Raw genomic sequence first — 17738 nt, 5'->3', positions numbered from 1 at the left:
AGAGATGAGATGATGACCTGGAATGAAATAAAGTCAGCAAATAAAGCAAATCTAATATACACAACTGATATTATATAATAAATTATGGATAATACCGTCATAGGACTTTTAATTGTGTATTTTATTTTATTGAAACTAAATCGAAAACCGTGATAGATTATTAAAAAATGTAACTGAACGGTCCTCAAAATGCATTTATCGCTCGGTACTAGCTCACTTTTCTTTTACCTTGTGGTGTTGTAGTTCATGATAAATTGTGCCCGTCTGTTTTCTTTGCGTACCCCACTGTTTAACCTCAATACTAATGATCTTGGCACTCACTCATTCAATCATATCTTGTCCTGTGTGTGTTCCATTGAAGGTGGTGTACCTCCACACCTCTCTGCGTCTGCCAAGCGTGGTGGCCGTGGTGGAGCTGGTGGCGTTACAGCCCAGGGCAGACGGCTCCCAGCATGCACTGGGGTGCGGCTTCACCATCCTGCACCTCTTTTCCAGCATGACAGGACCTCAGGCCACCGAGGGGGACAGAAGGTGATTATCTATGTCCCGATACACAACACACACCTTAATTACAGTCTCAGAATTTTCCCATCAAGAGCCATGTGAAGGATTATCATGGGAGATTATCAACTCGTAGTTAGTCTGTGGTCTAGACCACTACAGGGTTGAGGTCAATTCACCATCAATTTAGCACATGAAGAAAGATGAATTTAAATGTAAATTCAACAATAGAAAAATATTTGATTCCTGAATTGATTGATACTGAATCAAGACCCCTTCTGTCATTGAGTGAAGAAAAATCCAGTGTACTTTTCCTTGTAGGAAATAGGTCTATTTAATGTTGTGTAACACTTTAAACCGACAGGTATAATACTTGTATTATTATTGTATACTTGTACCTCTATTAGCCTTAGAGAGTTTCGCATTACATTTGCATCAACAGCATTGGGCCAGCCATTGGTTTTCCTATGGAGGAGGAGCATAGGCTCTGAAGGGTGGCATTTATATCAGTGTCACGTGCCAAGAGTATTTGGGGGCTCCGAGTAGGGCTGAGCGATGTATTTAATTAATTCTAAATGTATGTTTTAATGAGAATCAAGGTTTTGTTATTTTTCTTTTTTATGAGTGGTTGTCTGCTTGTTCTCGTGTTGTATTTTTGGTCTCGTCTCTTTCGGTCCTATGTGCTATGTGCACCTTCCCATTTACAACAGAGATCTGTATATAATGACAAGATGCACGTCTCCGCCCTAACAATGGGAGTTGTCCCAAAGGCGGAAAGGCAGTCAACAAGCTTAGGTCCAAAATAACCCCATAGAAACGCATTGGCCTTATTTTGGACAGATTTTAGCTCACTCTTTGCTTTGCCTCTTCCTCTGTGTTACACAGACACAAAGCCCCTCAGGCCAACAAAGTTGAAAGATCACATCTTCCTCTCCGACAAGCGGTTTCAACTTGCTATTTGCATTTGAGGTTTGATCCAACAGAATGGGTCATATGGACACTGAAACACATTGAGACATTATTTTACTGTAAAAGAGAAGTTAACTTTTCTAACGATACCCTTTTTTTGTCTCAACTACTCAAATTGTGCAGAGAGCAGACACCACCAAAACAGGAGTATCAATGAACATTGATTCTGGAAAATAATGTCCATTGCTCATGTTTCTTGGTCCAAGCAAGTTTCTTCTTCTTATTGGTGTCCTTTAGTAGTGGTTTGTTTCTTTGCAGGAATTTGACCATGAAGSACTGATTTATGCAGTCTCCTTTGAACAGTTGATGTTGAGATGTGTCTGTTACTTGAACTCTGTGAAGCATTTATTTGGGGTGCAGTTAACTCTAATGAACTTATCCTCTTCAGCAGATGTAACTCTGGGTCTTCCTTTCCTGTGGCAGTCTTCATAAGAGCCAGTTTGATAGTTTTTGCGACTGCACTTGAAGAAACTGAAAAAAATCTCAATTTTCCGCATTGACTGACCTTTGTCTTAAAGTAATGATGGATTGTCGTTTCTCTTTGCTTATTTCAGCTGTTCTTGCCATAATATGGATTTGGTCTTTTACCAAATAGGGCTAGCTTCTGTATACCACCCCTACTTTGTCACAACCGATTGGCTCAAACGCATTAAGAAGGAAAGAAATTGCACAAATTGACTTTGAACAAGGTACACCTGTTAATTGAAATACATTCCAGGTGACTACCTCATGAAGCTGGTTGAGAGAATGCCAAGAGTGTGCAAAGCTGCCATCAAGGCAAATAGTGGCTATTTTTAGAATCTAAAATATAAATATATTTAGATTTGTTTAACACTTTATTTGGTTACTACATAATTCCATATGTGTTATTTCATAGTTTTGATGTCTTCACTGTTATTCTACAATGTAGAAAATAGTAAAAATAAAGTAAAACTCTGGAATGAGTTGGTGTGTCCAAACTTTTGACTGGTACTGTATGTCATGAATCGCCAATAAGTTTGAAAAAATCCAGATATGATTTTTGGGCCATATCGCCCAGCCCAAGCGCCATGTTCAAATGATTTGAACTTTCCAATGCTCCTGCCTCRTGCACATAGCCTGACTTTACAGACAGAGAAGTGCCTTGCACTTTGTGTTTAATGTGACACCTGTCTTAGTCATCTAACATCCACAGATAAAGCTGAAAAACGTATAATAGACACACAAGAAGCTATTCTAAGAAAATGTATCAGTGTCTATTGTGATTCACTCTTTGTCCATCTTGTCTTGATTGATTCTCAACGTCATTTTTGTTGTTGTCCCTAGGCTAAGTTTGTACCACGGAACACCAAGGACCCTACTCCATCCACTAGTGAGGGACCCTATAGAGCGTAAGTGTCTTTTATATGCTCTCTTACAACAGCGCACTGTACAACAACCACTAAGGGTGCGTCTCAAATGGCACCCTGTTCCCTTTATAGTGCACTACTTGTTATGGGGCCTGGTCCAGATGTGCACTATAAAGGGAATAGGATGCCATTTGACACACACAGGCGATACACTAAGCTAGATCTTATGACCGCCTCAGAAACGCTGCGGTCCGCTTTGCAATTCAATTCAACTAGTTGATGTCAACATTGAGTCTCCGAGGAACCCTTGCAGACACACTCTAATCCAAGTGTAGTGGGCCCCAATTGTGTTGATTTATAATTACACCGTGTTTTGTCTGCTGTGTTTAATAAAGATCTCAGCGCCTGAGTGCCAATGACAAAGCTTTCTTAATTGGGAAAGGCGGTGCCACTGTCTGATTAGATGTATCATATTTAGTCGGGCCGGGACAATACCACTATCGCGATACTTGTTAGTATCGTGGCAAGTAAACAAAACACAAAGCCCTTTTAACTTGTTTAGGAAAACAGCCCTAATATTGGAAACAAACCTCATTATGTTGTCATCCAGAGTCACATTTATTTATTTTCCAAGATATAGCACACAATATTTTACATACAGCAGGTTTTTAAAGGACCAAAGAGTTTAGTCTGCTTTGTGTTTTCATCTTTGCCATGGGAAAAATATTGCGATACTGGTATCACAACCCTAACATTTAGTAAGTCTAGTGAGCCACAACCATCTCAGCCAATTCAAATGGAGTGAACACAACTTTAGCGTGTGTTAACCAAATCTTAAYTTTGAACCATGTTAGAATAGGCCTACCTTATTCAGCTGTGCAATATTTAATTGTGTTAACATTTTATTCCACTGGGTGCAGTATACACTATCAACAAGAAGATGCTGTATCTTCCATATTATAGCCTACACTTAGTCTGTGGCCTGAAATGGACTATTTGCTCCAAAAACATTCACCAGCCACTCTGTTGCTATAGAGCTAATTTCAGGCCCTTCAGGAATGTCATTCCTATGAATATGAAAAAAGGCCTTACAGTGACAGAATAATACCAATGTAATGCAAAGAATTGCCAAGTACAATTTACTAATGCAGTGTTTCCCAAACTAGCGGTTGTGACCCCATGTTGAGTCACCGGATTTGAAAAGGGGGTCACAAGAGAAACTGTAAAAAATGTTTTTTTATGCTTGGTTCATATAACCTCGGTAGCCACTAGATGTGGTTGTAATAAACAGAGCAATTTCTGTTTTCTTACTACAAAAGTGGTTCTATCTTTTGAACGGTTTAAGCTACAAAATAGTATGACCCCATCACTGAAGGATAAGACTCTCAGGAACACGCATGTGTCTGTTTCCCTCTACAATGCCATAAGCTGCACAGAACTCATTAGAACAGAGTGGACAAGAATAGGCACTAAATCAGACTGGGGGGGAATTAATCATTCTTATACCTATTGCACTCTCTAAAACCACTGTGATTATTATTTGACCCTGCTGGTCATGTATAAATGTTTGGACATCTTGAAGAACAATCTAGCCTTAACGGCCATGTACTCTTCTAATCTCCACCCGGCACAGCCAGAAGAGGACTGGCCACTCCTCAGATCCTGGTTCCTTCCTAGGTTCCTGCCTCTCTAGGGAGTTTTCCCTAGCCACTGTGCTTCTACATCTGCATTGCTTGCTGATTGGGGTTTGAGGCTGGGTTTCTGTATAAGCACTTTGTGACATCTGTTGATGTAGAAAATGGCTTTATAAATACATTTGATTTGATTATACAGAAGATCATACAAAATTATTGCGTGATGATCTTCTGAACTTCCCAATGCCTTTCTGATGCATTTGTCACTTCAAACCATACTTCCTTCAGATTGAAATGCTGTCAAATGTACGGTCAGACTGATTTGTAATACTCGTAGCCTCAATGAAAACAGGAAACATTGTATTGATTACAAAACTTTTTTTACATGGTGGTTGTCGCATTATTTTTTAATCTCTAAATGGGGCCGTGGTCCAAAAAAGTTTGGGAACCCCTGTGCTCATGTATGAATAACAACATACAGAGGTAGAATCTTAATTTGAGCCAGTTTGCTACAGCAGGAAAGTAATCCTGCAGCAGCAGGAAATGTGGATTAAAATTAAACATTTTTAGGGGTTGCTAAAATTTTAGGGAAAATCTAGTCTGAAAATTGAAATCTTCAGAAGCTTTTTTTAAACCTTAAATATACAAAGTTTTAAATATCCTGTATTGCAGGAAGGTTCTCCTGCAACAGTGTGATCAAATTAAGATCCTACATCTGTAATCCAAAGGAGCAGTGTTTGCTATCTTGTCACATGAATATTGGAAAGGCATCTTTCTCTCAAATGGACTTTTGTGTACATTTAATTATTAAAATAGTGTCTGTTGGGGGGTAGGATGCCTTTTTTGTTTTCACTCAGGCCGTGTCGACGATGCGTGCTTTCATGTTCAGGCATCTCTCTTCCTCACACACACGGCAGGAGGAGGACAGCTGTTTACCTTGCTGCTTTGGATAACAAGACCAAACAAAGGAAACCCTATTAATTTTCAGAATGGAGACTTATTTCTGGAGCCGAAGGCCAGCAATCGTGTATTGTCCTGTTCTCTTGAGGAAGAGCTTCATCTGCTATTCGTTGGAAGAGAGCATATTTTCTTCTTCACACTTGAAGAAAAGTGTTGTTTACCTCGAAGAGGACGTGCTGTGAAATGAAGAGAGTTCGAAAGAGGCATTGCTTCAACATTAGTTACTTGTGGTATACTATGTGGTATTTTCTTCCCACTGAGCCAGGATTTTGAGTCCAATGCCCTCCAGTAGACCTCTCACTTCTCCTCTAGTGTGTACTCCTCAATCTAGCCTCCACTCCTGCCTAATCATCTACTCATCCCGATAGAGACAGACAGACATACATACAGGAAGACGGGTCTGGAGTGCACAGTCTACACCTGGGTAGAGCTCTGCTACCCGGTCCGAGGCCGACGGCCCCGACACTATACATCAGGTTACGGCCAGTTTTTTTCATCAATTACTAGTGTACGGGCAGGTCTTGGGTATCACTAAATTGAACACTAACATTTTGAATCTGAGCCATTTGCTCGTGCTCTGCTGAGCAATAGCCTACAGTGATATRTTACTAAGATCATAACATGGTGTCAGAAGTGCTTCAGCCTTATCAAATATAATACCACAACATTGTCAGAGTCGACAGAAGAAATGATTTCACAGAAAATAATAATTTTCCGGAGTTTAGGGTGACGAAAAGTAGCTAGTTAACAGTTATCTCTCGTCATTGAGCAGGCCAAGGCGGGGCTGTTGCTATGGATACTCACACAGTAGCAGAGCACACAGGGAGGGGGAGGACAGAACGAGACGAGTAGCTAATGGATACTAACGAAGGAAGTTATTTCAGATTTTCGGGCCGGGTCTTAAATTTGTCAAAAGAAATCGGACCTGGGTAGGATAGGGCCTGAACGTCACAGGCATGGATAGGGCTCGTGCATTAAGATTCATGCCTGTGCAGGGCTCTTCACATGGGGCCCCTCCAGTCAGCCTGCCAAATCAGCACTGTGTGTTTGCGTCTGGGTGCATGATCACGTTGCACGTGTGTGTGCCCAGCATGCCAGGTAGAGTGCCTGGGGTAGGGGTTATTCAATGCCAGGAGGAGGGGGGACAGGGACCGTGGCAACCAAGGGAGCCTCTGTGCTGCTCTGCTTGCCAGCCTCCTCAGTCTGTGTTCTCCTGCCGAGCCCCGGCCAGCCGCCACCTAAGCCCCTCTGCCGGTGCCACCTGGGGAAACGAGAGAAGGGGGTGGGGAAGGAAGATATGGGGTCGCTCTGTGGCCCACTGAAGCTCTTCTCCTTGACTGACCTTGGGGGGTAGAGGGATCATGGAGGAGATGGTTACTTTATGGCTTACCTAAGCCCCAATCCCAGACTGACCGGGAGGGAAGCAGAGTATGAGAAGGAAGGGAGGCAGAGGGGGAGAAAGAGAGGGGGGAGAATGGGCTGCTCTGGGGCCCACTCTGGAAATGGGGGGCAACCAGATGGCACAGTGCTCCTTGGTGCAGTGAGACTACATTGTGTTCACATTACCGTATTGAAATCCACTGCTGCCACGGATTGGAAAGTGCTTTGGGTTTTAGCTTGTCATCATTGCGGAAACTCAATCGATGCAGGGTTGAATGTAGGGCTGAAATGTAAAATATATGTTGTTTTAATGACCACTGTACTGAAAGGATTCGGTTGAGCCATCATTGCTACTCTACCGGAATCTGCTATTTTGTTTCTCCTTTTGAATAGCCTGAATCAATGCAACAGTGTCTGACTTTGCCCATAAAGCCCCTCTTTTCACATGGAGTCCATCTGGTATTCATCTTGATTATTACGCAGTTTCTTCCCCGTCACCCGTGGAAATCCACCAGCCCTCTGATGCTGCTGATCTACCTTTCCATTTTTACCTCCGCTTCATCTCCTGCCAAGTTTGCTCGCCTGACACGTAGGTACCAAGATGTCTGCTTGAAGAATTTCTGGAGTCCCTAATCCATGTGCTGCATCAGAGAGGCAAGCTTGATGCATTATGAATAATATGAAATAAATGATGAAAAAGTTAGAGATCTCGACACCTGTGCGCCCATCTGTGTTCAGCTAGCTAGATGCTTTGAATGTTTCATTTTTACGCCTACATATTTTTTTTTTACCACTACAGCAAGAGCCAGTTTTCCATGAAAGCACTGCCGTACGCTGAAATTGCCGCGCAGCAAGTGTAGCTGTGGCTTCAATGACGTCCTCAAACCATGTTTGAGTGTTCTGTTCACTTTTTTATCACATTTGAGTGCACCATTTTGAGTTAAGCAGTTTTCCCCTGATGAAGTGAATTTGCGAGCAGCCGCCTGTCAGAGGAAGTTAAAGGTTGGGGTGAGACGGTTCGGGGAAACAGGGATATATTCCTCCTCTTTTTTCACCGCTTTAACTCTGAAATCCCTATCATTGGCTTTGAAGGTTCTGAGGCCTATAGGAATGGCTTAAAGCTGCCTGCTGCTGATATAGATATATTGGATTGTGGACATATATTGGAAATTAATCCTCCAAGGCTCCTACCCTCCTACAACATTGTACCAACCTCCACTTGGAGCTATGGTTGGACCCCTGGGCCCTGTTGCTGGGATTGGAAAAGACAAAATTATAATATGACTGCACAGTGAGAGCATTTTAAATGAACATCCATCCAGTACAGTTTCACATTGTAAAGATGGAATTGATGGATGTGAAATTAACCCAAAGTAGCGTACCTGCACATTTGCACAACAATGGTGTCACACAGGAAACAACTGTATACCAGGTTTGAATGAGCCCTAATCAAACAAACTACACGACCAAAAGTGCTCGTTGAACATTTCATTCCAATATCATGGGCATTAATATGAAGTTGGTCCCCCCTTTGCTGCTATAACAGCTTCCTCTCTTCTGGGAGGGCTTTCCACTAGATGTTGGAACATTGCTGCGGGGACTTGCTTCCATTCAGCCACGAGCATTAGTGAGGTCGGGCACTGATGTTGGACGATTAGGCCTGGCTCGCWGTTGGCATTCCAATTCATCCCAAAGGTGTTCAGTGGGGTTGAGGTCAGGGCTCTGTGCAGGCCAGTCAAGTTCTTCCACACCGATCTCGACAAACCATTTCTGTATGGACCTCGCTTTGTGCACGGGGGCAATGTCATGGTGAAACAGGAAAGGGCCTTCCCTAAACTTTTGCCACAAATTTAGAAGCACAGCATTGTCTAGAATTTCATTGTATGCTTTAGCATTAAGATTTCCCTTCACCGGAACTAAGGGGCCTAGCCCGAACCATGAAAAACAACCCCAGGCCATTATTCCTCCTCCACCAAACTTTACAGTTGGCACTATGCATTGGGGCAGGTAGCGTTCTTCTGGCATCTGCCAAACCCAGATTTGTTTGTCAGACTGCCAGATGGTGAAGCGTGATTCATCACTCCAGAGAACGCMTTTCCACTGCTCCAGAGTCGGCAAGCTATACACAACTCCAGCTGACGCTTGGCATTGGGCATGGTGATCTTAGGCTTGTGTGCGGCTGATCGGCCATGGAAACCCATTTCATGAAGCTCCTGACGAATAGTTATTGTGCCAACGTTGCTTCCAGAGGCAGGTTGGAACTCGGTAGTGAGTCTTGCATCCAAGGACGGACGATTTTTATGCGCTTAAGCACTCGGCGGTCCCGTTCTGTGAGCTTGTGTGGTCTACCACTTCGCTGCTGAGCCGCTGTTGCTCCTAGACGTTTCCACTTCACAATAACAGCACTTACAGTTGACCGGGGCAGCTCTAGCAGGGCAGAAATTTGCCAAACTGACTTGTTGGAAAGGTGGCATCCTATGACGGTGCCATGTTGATTGAGCTCTTCAGTAAGGCCATTCTACTGCCAATGTTTGTCTATGGAGATTTTATGGCTGTGTGCTTGATTTTATACACCTGTCAGCAATGGGTGTGTACTGAAATAGCCGAATCCACTAATTTGAAGGGGTGTCCTAATACTTTTGGTGACGTAGTGTACCACTCAGGGGAGATGTATGATGCCATGGAGGTGTAACACACTGTCACTCCCACCTGCCCCCCCCATGTTTACATTGATTATTGAATTGAATATAAACCAACCCGTCATCAGTTAACCCTATTAACCTTTCCAAATGTCCTATTGGGAGGCGCTTCCCAAATACATCATCACTGTCAACCTGATAAAGAGGCGGTCACTGGGAGTGAATAGAGCTTCGATTAATGATCATCACTGTCTCCTTTGAAGATGTAATTATCAGAGCTGTCAGAGTGAGCGATTACCACTCATTCCACGGCAGAGATCCTGGGATGTACTGCTGAACACACAGAACCCATGAAATTCACTGTGCAGCCTTTCTCAGGTTGTTGCTCAACACTGTCGACTGTGTGTTGATGAAAAGCATCATGGGGCCGGGTTTTTCATTGGATGACTGTTTGAAGAATCGACTTGTCAACCCGTCCCTCACATCACAGAGCCATTTCCTAAGCAGCCGCCCGCGCTCCTCTTTCATATCCTCTCCGGGGACGAYGGAATGCTTTTCCACGCTGTCATTTCGCAAACCACATGCCCAGGTTCGCCTGCAAACAGCCCCCCAACGTGATGGAGTGTGGACCTGGGTCTCGGCAGCCAAATAGAATATTTAGATATTGAACAGCAGCCTATTTAACACCGGCAGGACGAGTGACAGTTGTTTGTGAGGAGCGCGTGACAGGCAATACTCCATGTCCCCTATAAAGCTGATTGGAATCATATATTAATTTACAGAGTGGCGGAACATTAAGTCCTCTGGTGACATTGCCAGTAATATGAAAGTTCTTGCGATAACACATTGTTTTAATCAATATTCCTTTTGTGTGTTTTTTCTGTCTGTGTAGAGAACAAGCTGTTGACGCCCATCGATGGTGCTCATTTGGTGTGCAGCTTGAAGCCTCACCCTGCTCTAGCCCCTGCCATGCACCTCTTTCCCCAGAACATGCTGGTGTCTGGAGATGAGAACATCCCTGGGGTTACGCCCTCCCCTACTGGTAAGACTACAGTGGAAACCGCAGGCCAGTGTTTCCCTCATACAGTTAACATTGTTGTTATTTGCAGTAGGCGGCCCATTGTCAAGCTATGTCACGTCTCAATATATGTGATGTTGTAACTTGGCGGGCCAATATATTTTGAGGATTTCCGCACACCAACTAACAAAACATCAAACCGGAAAACAAAAATAAAAACTGATTAACAAAAATAAAACTACCGACAGTTCCTTTGTTAATCCAGTAATGCATTTGCTTACCTTAGTTCAAACTCATTTTAAAAGCTTTTGTAATGTAATCTTCTGCTGAATTTATATAAATATTTGACTGAAAAACACCTCAGTAAAGCCATTTGAAAGAATCCCATAGTGCAATCTGGAGGTAATCCTTCAACCACTTAGCACCGTCTCCAAATTGAAAAAACTAATCAGAGGCGCTGGGAATGTAAACATTTAATAGAKAATCAGCTGCTCTCATTTGGGCGTTAATCGAAAGTCACACACTCAAAATGGAATGATTTGAAATGCGTTCTCCATTCGGCCCACTATGTTCGACAGCGGGAGGATTTCGCAACAGCGTTCTCATTTCATCTTTTGTGACGTAGGTAGTTGTCTTCACAGGATTTCTCAAGGAGGCTATCTCTCAACACACTTTAAAAAAAATCATCCTCCAAAGTTGAAATGTTGCGTAAAACCAAGTTTATACAAGGATGTACAGTAATGCCGTTTGACAGTGTGGGGTTTATTATAAGATGAGTCCGTGGAAGATTTTTGGTAGCTTAATCCTCCCTTTCCTGTTCTGGGTCTATAAGCATACCGACCTACAGTAAGCTGCCACTGTCTGGATGTTGGACCTGCATTTAGTTCATTCACATTCGCTGCCGCTTTGTACTGGAGACGAGTATAATCACCCGAGATTTGGTATCTGAGGTGTTTGAAAGAGGTGATTGCTGTAGTACACGGCGGCAAGCAGCTTCACTGACAATCACAGCTTATCCATTGTCCCTCATACTTTTTTAATTTTTAATTTTTTTAACTAGTGTTTTACCTCCAATATGGATCCACATTCCAGACAGAACCTGAGTTGTGGGATCTTAGGCACTGGTACTCAGGCCAATCTCATAAATAGTTCAGGGCCGACACTGTTGGCTTAGTTCAATCGATGGGCAAGTGATTCAGCTGTAGCTGTGGTGCGTATGCAGCTACCCGTGGCAAAGTAAACTCTTTAGAAACGCATTACAAAGAATGAAGCTGTGGGTCCACACTACAGTCGTGGCCAAAAGTTTTGACAATGACACAAATATTAATTTTCACAAAGTCTGCGGCCTCAGTTTGTATGATGGCAATTTGCATATACTCCAGAATGTTATGAAGAGTGATCAGATTAATTGCAAAGTCCCTCTTTGCCATGCAAATGAACTGAATCCCCCAAAAACATTTCCATTGCATTTCAGGACTGCCACAAAAGGACCAGCTGACATGTCAGTGATTCTCTCGTTAACACAGGTGTGAGTCTTGACAAGGCCGGAGATCACTCTGTCATGCTGATTGAGTTCGAATAACAGACTGAAAGCTTCAAAAGGAGGGTGGTGCTTGGAATCATTGTTTTTCCTCTGTCAACCATGGTTACCTGCAAGGAAACACTTGCCGTCATCATTGCTTTGCACAAAAAGGGCTTCACAGGCAAGGATATTGCTGCCAGTAAGATTGCACCTAAATCAACCATTTATCGGATCTTCAAGAACTTCAAGGAGAGCGGTTCAATTGTTGTGAAGAAGACTTCAGGGCGCCCAAGAAAGTCCAGCAAGCGCCAGGACCATCTCCTAAAGTTGATTCAGCTGCGGGATCGGTGCACCACCAGTACAGAGCTTGCTTAGGAATGGCAGCAGGCAGGTGTGAGTGCATCTGCACGCACAGTGAGGCGAAGACTTTTGGAGGATGGCCTGGTGTCAAGAAGGGCAGCAAAGAAGCCACTTCTCTCCAGGGAAAAACATCAGGGACAGACTGATATTCTGCAAAAGGTACAGGGATTGGACTGCTGAGGACTGGGGTAAAGTAATTTTCTCTGATGAATCCCCTTTCCGATTGTTTGGGGCATCCGGACAAAAGCTTGTCCGGAGAAGACAAGGTGAGCACTACCATCAGTCCTGTGTTATGCCAACAGTAAAGCATCCTGAAACCATTCATGTGTGGGGTTGCTTCTCAGTCATGGGAGTGGGCTCACTCACAATTTTGCCTAAGAACACAGCCATGAATAAAGAATGGTACCAACACATCCTCCGAGAGCAACTTCTCCCAACCATCCATGAACAGTTTGGTGACGAACAATGCCTTTTCCAGCATGACGGAGCACCTTGCCATAAGGCAAAAGTGATAACTAAGTGGCTCGGGGAACAAAACATCMATATTTTGGGTCCATGGCCAGGAAACTCCCCAGACCTTAATCCCATTGAGAACTTGTGGTCAATCCTCAAGAGGCGGGTGGACAAACAAAAACCCACATATTCTGACAAACTCCAAGCATTGATTATGCAAGAATGGGCTGCATTCAGTCAGGATGTGGCCCAGAAGTTAATTGACAGCATGCCAGGGCAGATTGCAGAGGTCTTGAAAAAGAAGGGTCAACACTGCAAATATTGACTCTTTGCATCAACTTCATGTAGATGTCAATAAAAGCCTTTGACACTTATGAAATGCTTGTAATTATACTTCAGTATTCCATAGTAACATCTGACAAAAATATCTAAAGACACTGAAGCAGCAAACTTTGTGAAAATTAATATTGTGTCATTCTCAAAACCTTTGGRCACGACTGTATACTTTGCACATAGGACATCAGGGCATGCTCTGTCTTATCAATGAGATGTACTGTTTGTGTACCAGTTCAACAGTGCAGATATCCTAGCATTGGAGTCCTTCAAACCGAGAACAAACAAGTTTCAAATATACCCCAAACATCCATTTTGTGAACATGAGTATGAGGACCGACACAGACTTAATTGTACATAAAGTCAGCTCTGGCTAACAGGAACTTCATTAAACATGATTAAATTAAAATGGAGAGTCACTGTTATACTTGATTCCATGTAGCTACAGTTAACTGCCAAAATAAAGGGAAACACTTGAGTTATATATATTTTTTTAAATACATTTTTATTTCACCTTTATTTAACCAGGTAGGCTAGTTAAGAACAAGTTCTCATTTGCAACTGCGACCTGGCCAAGATAAAGCATAGCAATTCGACACATACAACAACACAGAGTTACACATGGAATAAACAAAACATACAGTCAATAATACAGTAGGAAAAAAAGTCTATATACAATGTGAGCAAATGAGGTGAGATAAGGGAGGTAAAGGCAAAAAAAAGGCCATGGTGGCGAGGTAAATACAATATAGCAAGTAAAACACAAATGGTAGATTTGCAGTGGAAGAATGTGTGAAATAGAAATAATGGGGTGCAAAGGAGCAAAATTTATACATAAATAAATACTGTAGGGGAAGAGGTAGTTGTTTGGGCTAAATTATAGATATAGGGCTATGTACAGGTGCAGTAATCGGTGAGCTGCTCTGACAGCTGGTGCTTAAAGCTAGTGAGGGATATAAGTGTCCATTGAAAATATTGAAAGCAGGTGCTTCCAAACAGGTGTGGTTTCTGAGTTAATTAAGCAATTAACATCCCATCATACTTTGGGTCATGTATAAAAATGCTCAGTTGTCCATTATGTTGGCTACCATGAGATCTCAGTGACTTTGAAAGAGGGGACTCAAAGGAGCATAGGAGGTTTAAAGTACCAGCAGAAATTCCTTTTTTTAACTGAAAGACAATGCCTGGAGCTTTACCATTTTTGTCGCACAATGATTTAAGTCAATAAGTCACTTTTTTTGTCAAAGTATATATTTGAGTTTGAAGTGGGAAACCCGAAGTGGGATATTCATGGGTATCTGTGTCAATGATGTGTGTTTCCCTTTGAGACAACGTTTGGTTTCATTGCTGGATTTTATTTGAATGTTACCWCTCACCAGCATGGCATTGTTTATTATTCAGAAACAGCTGCAGAGTTCTTCCACTCCGCAACTGAGCTGAGACAAACAGCCTTGGGTCGAATTGGCCGCCTGAGCCATGGAGCAAATTAAAATAAAGGGTGCAAACTAATATCACCCCAAGATATGTGGTTTTGACGCTGCACTACTTTGATTGGTGCCGCTTGAAACCACAAGTGTCCGTCCTATAATGAAAAGGCACCAGCAAAAGAAAATTCAAGGAACTTGTTTATCTATTTTGTTTAGCTGTTGTTACATTTGTATTGGTGTTTCGTGTCCGATGCTCTCGGTGTTGTTACATGTCATGAGCAAAGTCATTGCAGCCTATCATTTCACTTCCCCTGTGAGAACCATGAGCATGGGCGGATTTCACTTTGCTGTACTGCAGCTGAGGCCTGCCAACAGCCTAACTACCAAAGGTTGCACCGTGTCCATTACAATGTAGAACAACGCATGTCTCTAAACTTTTCAATAGTTATCCATTAGGGATGTGCATCTCTCCTTTCATGAACGATTCGATACGCATCTAGATACATGGATTCCGATACAGGAACGGTTTGTTTTAGTTTGAAACGATTCGGTGCAAATCAGTTTAAGGGTACGAATTGATGTGATATGATTCGATCCGCAAATGTTTTGCATGAAAACATTTGTCATTTTAAATGAATATATGCTGATGATGGGATGGCCCTCTAAGCTGGATCTGTCTGAAATTACTTCTCTAAACTGAGTGGCCATGTTTGTGCATGTGTGCACCTGAGCTGAACCAAAAGGGCAGACAGAGCATCTACCACCCACTATCATGGTTGGGGGCAATTTCTATCTGAAATCACCATCACCCACTGATTAACTTGTCGTTTTTGTAGATAAATGTTTTTAGCTAGTACTATGTCAATATTTATCTTTAGAAAGTAGCATGGCATTTAGACAATTAATGTAATGCAGCTTTGGATTTGTAATCTAGTCTCAAAAGCCAATGGTTTAGACCGTTTGGAATTTCATGGCGCGCTTCTCCTGCTCTGACCAATGAATGCGACCATGCACTGCTCGCAAGAAATATTTCTGTCCTTTATTAAATTACACAGTTCATGTAAAAATGACCAAATACACTGACAAGTTAAAGCAAAACTATTTATTATGGTGATCCTGAGCAATCTAAATAAAATCGGAATGATTGAAAACCCCAATCAGCAGTTGGATGTGAGTTGCGTCCACTCCGGTAGGCTACACAACTACTGTAAAACACAATTTTCTACAGCGCATTTGGTGACAATGACCAAGCAAATTCCATCGGTTGTCACTCAACTAATAAAGCCTAGGATTTGACATTACAAAAGCCATTTTAAAAGCATCTGAATGTTGAAAGTGTTGCGCAGATGTACGAATAGCTATTAGAACAGGGATAGGCCTACCTAAAAAATCATTTGTGAAACCGTGATTCATAATGTTAGAATTGGTTTTCTGACCAAAGCATGCTTAATTTGGATTGGTTTGGGCTCCAATGGACCGATGCACTCATGTCTTTTTGAACCTGGGACCGATGCGTATCAGTGAATTCTTACATCCCTATTATCCATATTACCTGAGCTTCATCTTCATTATTTCTATGTCGGATTTGAGGCCGCAATTTATGGAAAATGCCAAAACTTTGGAGATCACAATAGATGGCGAAGTGAAAGATACTGTTTTTCATCTGGCAAAGTTTTCCCCAAATGCTTATGATAGATCCAGAACCAGCCATAGCCTAGCTAGCAGGATTATCTTTTGGAAACAGTGTAGTTAACAAAAACGGCAACACACGATAATATTAGCTAACTAGATGAGGTTGGCATGCTAGCTCCCTACACTCACAGCTGTTAATGCCCTAATTGTTGATGTTTCTCCACTCCACGTGGAAATCCCTCGACGTTCCTTCCCAATCCATTCTTTGAGGTTAAACAGCGGTTTGCATCCAATAAATGTTGCATTACTGCCACCTACTAGACTGGAGTATAACTCCCTTATACTTTGCTTAATTTTTTTCTTTAAAAAAATAAACAAATACCCTACCATCTACTACACTCACCCTACTCCACTATTTCAATCTATTTAGTCCTACTTCAGGCCAACAGCCTGAAAGGATGGGACACCACCACTTAACACACCGTGTAACTTTTCTGATGTCAAGTCTCGCACACCCAAATACCTCTGCAGCTGCCACCACAACCTCTATTTTCTGTGACTTACGTTCCATCCCTGCATGACCGTTGATAACCATTACTATAAATGCAAAATTCCAATCTCTCTGAAACATATAATCACTTGTTGGCCTACCCCTCTGTACTGGTACAGATCTACTACTCAAACCACTCCTCTCAGGATCCCTCCCCCTTGACACATATTCCTCTACTTTCTTAACTGCCTCCTACTGTCAGACTCACATTTATCCTGACCCTTGGTGCAAGCCTCGGGCTCCAGGAACTTCAACACACCTACCACCTCCTATACTTTGACCTCATTCACTTCCATTTCTCCTCCTGTTTTCAGCTCACTCTCCTTACACTTTCTACCATTCTTCTTTAACAAACCATCTCCTTTTTCCCCTGCCATTTTTCACTGACTCAAGCTCCCTGTAATTCCTCCCTCTCTTTCTCTGACGACCTCCTGCCTCTTTTCCCCTSCATTCCTCCTCCATATTCCAAGTATACGTCTCCTTTTGATAATACTGCACTTCTCCTGACATACATCTTGTTCTTGCCTTGTCAAGGGACGCCATTTAACCAGCTGTCACAATCTCTGTACAATCAGCACTGACCCCTCGGGATGTAGTGCTCAACAGTGCATCCCCTAAGTGGGGACTTCGGTCAAAGATATCTATAACTCCTCCCCAATCCCAATTCGTAATTTTTTGGAGGTGAAACCTAAACGAGCATCGCTGCTCTAGAACAGGAATTACGTTGAAATAGGGGCTGCATTGCCTTTTAAAATGGTGTGTGTGTGTATTGAAYTAATATTTATCATATAGGCTATATTATATACAGTATATACCTCATGTGACCTATAATAAGACTATGTATTAATATGACAAAGTCTATTCAAATGTTTATCGGACTCCATAAAGATGTTTTAGCAATATGCAAGTAACTATAGTTGAGTTATGGTAATAGGGATGTCAAGAAGGGTCTGAGAATGGAATACTTAGTCAAATAGATTTAATAATATTTTAGAATTAATGAATGATTACATTATACAAAGCATAAAGCTT

The 17738-nt window shown here is 42.3% G+C and overlaps 1 protein-coding gene across 1 annotated transcript in view; it reads left to right on the top strand.

The window, feature by feature from the left end:
• Positions 1–17738, top strand: part of nphp4 (nephronophthisis 4) — a 217666-nt gene that overhangs the window by 51132 nt on the left and 148796 nt on the right. Inside the window, exons 3-5 of the mRNA XM_070447926.1 lie at positions 362–531; positions 2776–2840; positions 10304–10453. Coding sequence (XP_070304027.1) covers positions 362–531; positions 2776–2840; positions 10304–10453 — 385 coding nt within the window. The remainder of the gene's footprint in view (positions 1–361; positions 532–2775; positions 2841–10303; positions 10454–17738) is intronic.

The sequence above is a fragment of the Salvelinus sp. IW2-2015 genome, linkage group LG17 (genome assembly GCF_002910315.2).
Source record: "Salvelinus sp. IW2-2015 linkage group LG17, ASM291031v2, whole genome shotgun sequence".
NCBI classification, from domain to species: domain Eukaryota; kingdom Metazoa; phylum Chordata; class Actinopteri; order Salmoniformes; family Salmonidae; genus Salvelinus; species Salvelinus sp. IW2-2015.
This window is presented reverse-complemented; position numbering and strand designations above follow the sequence as displayed.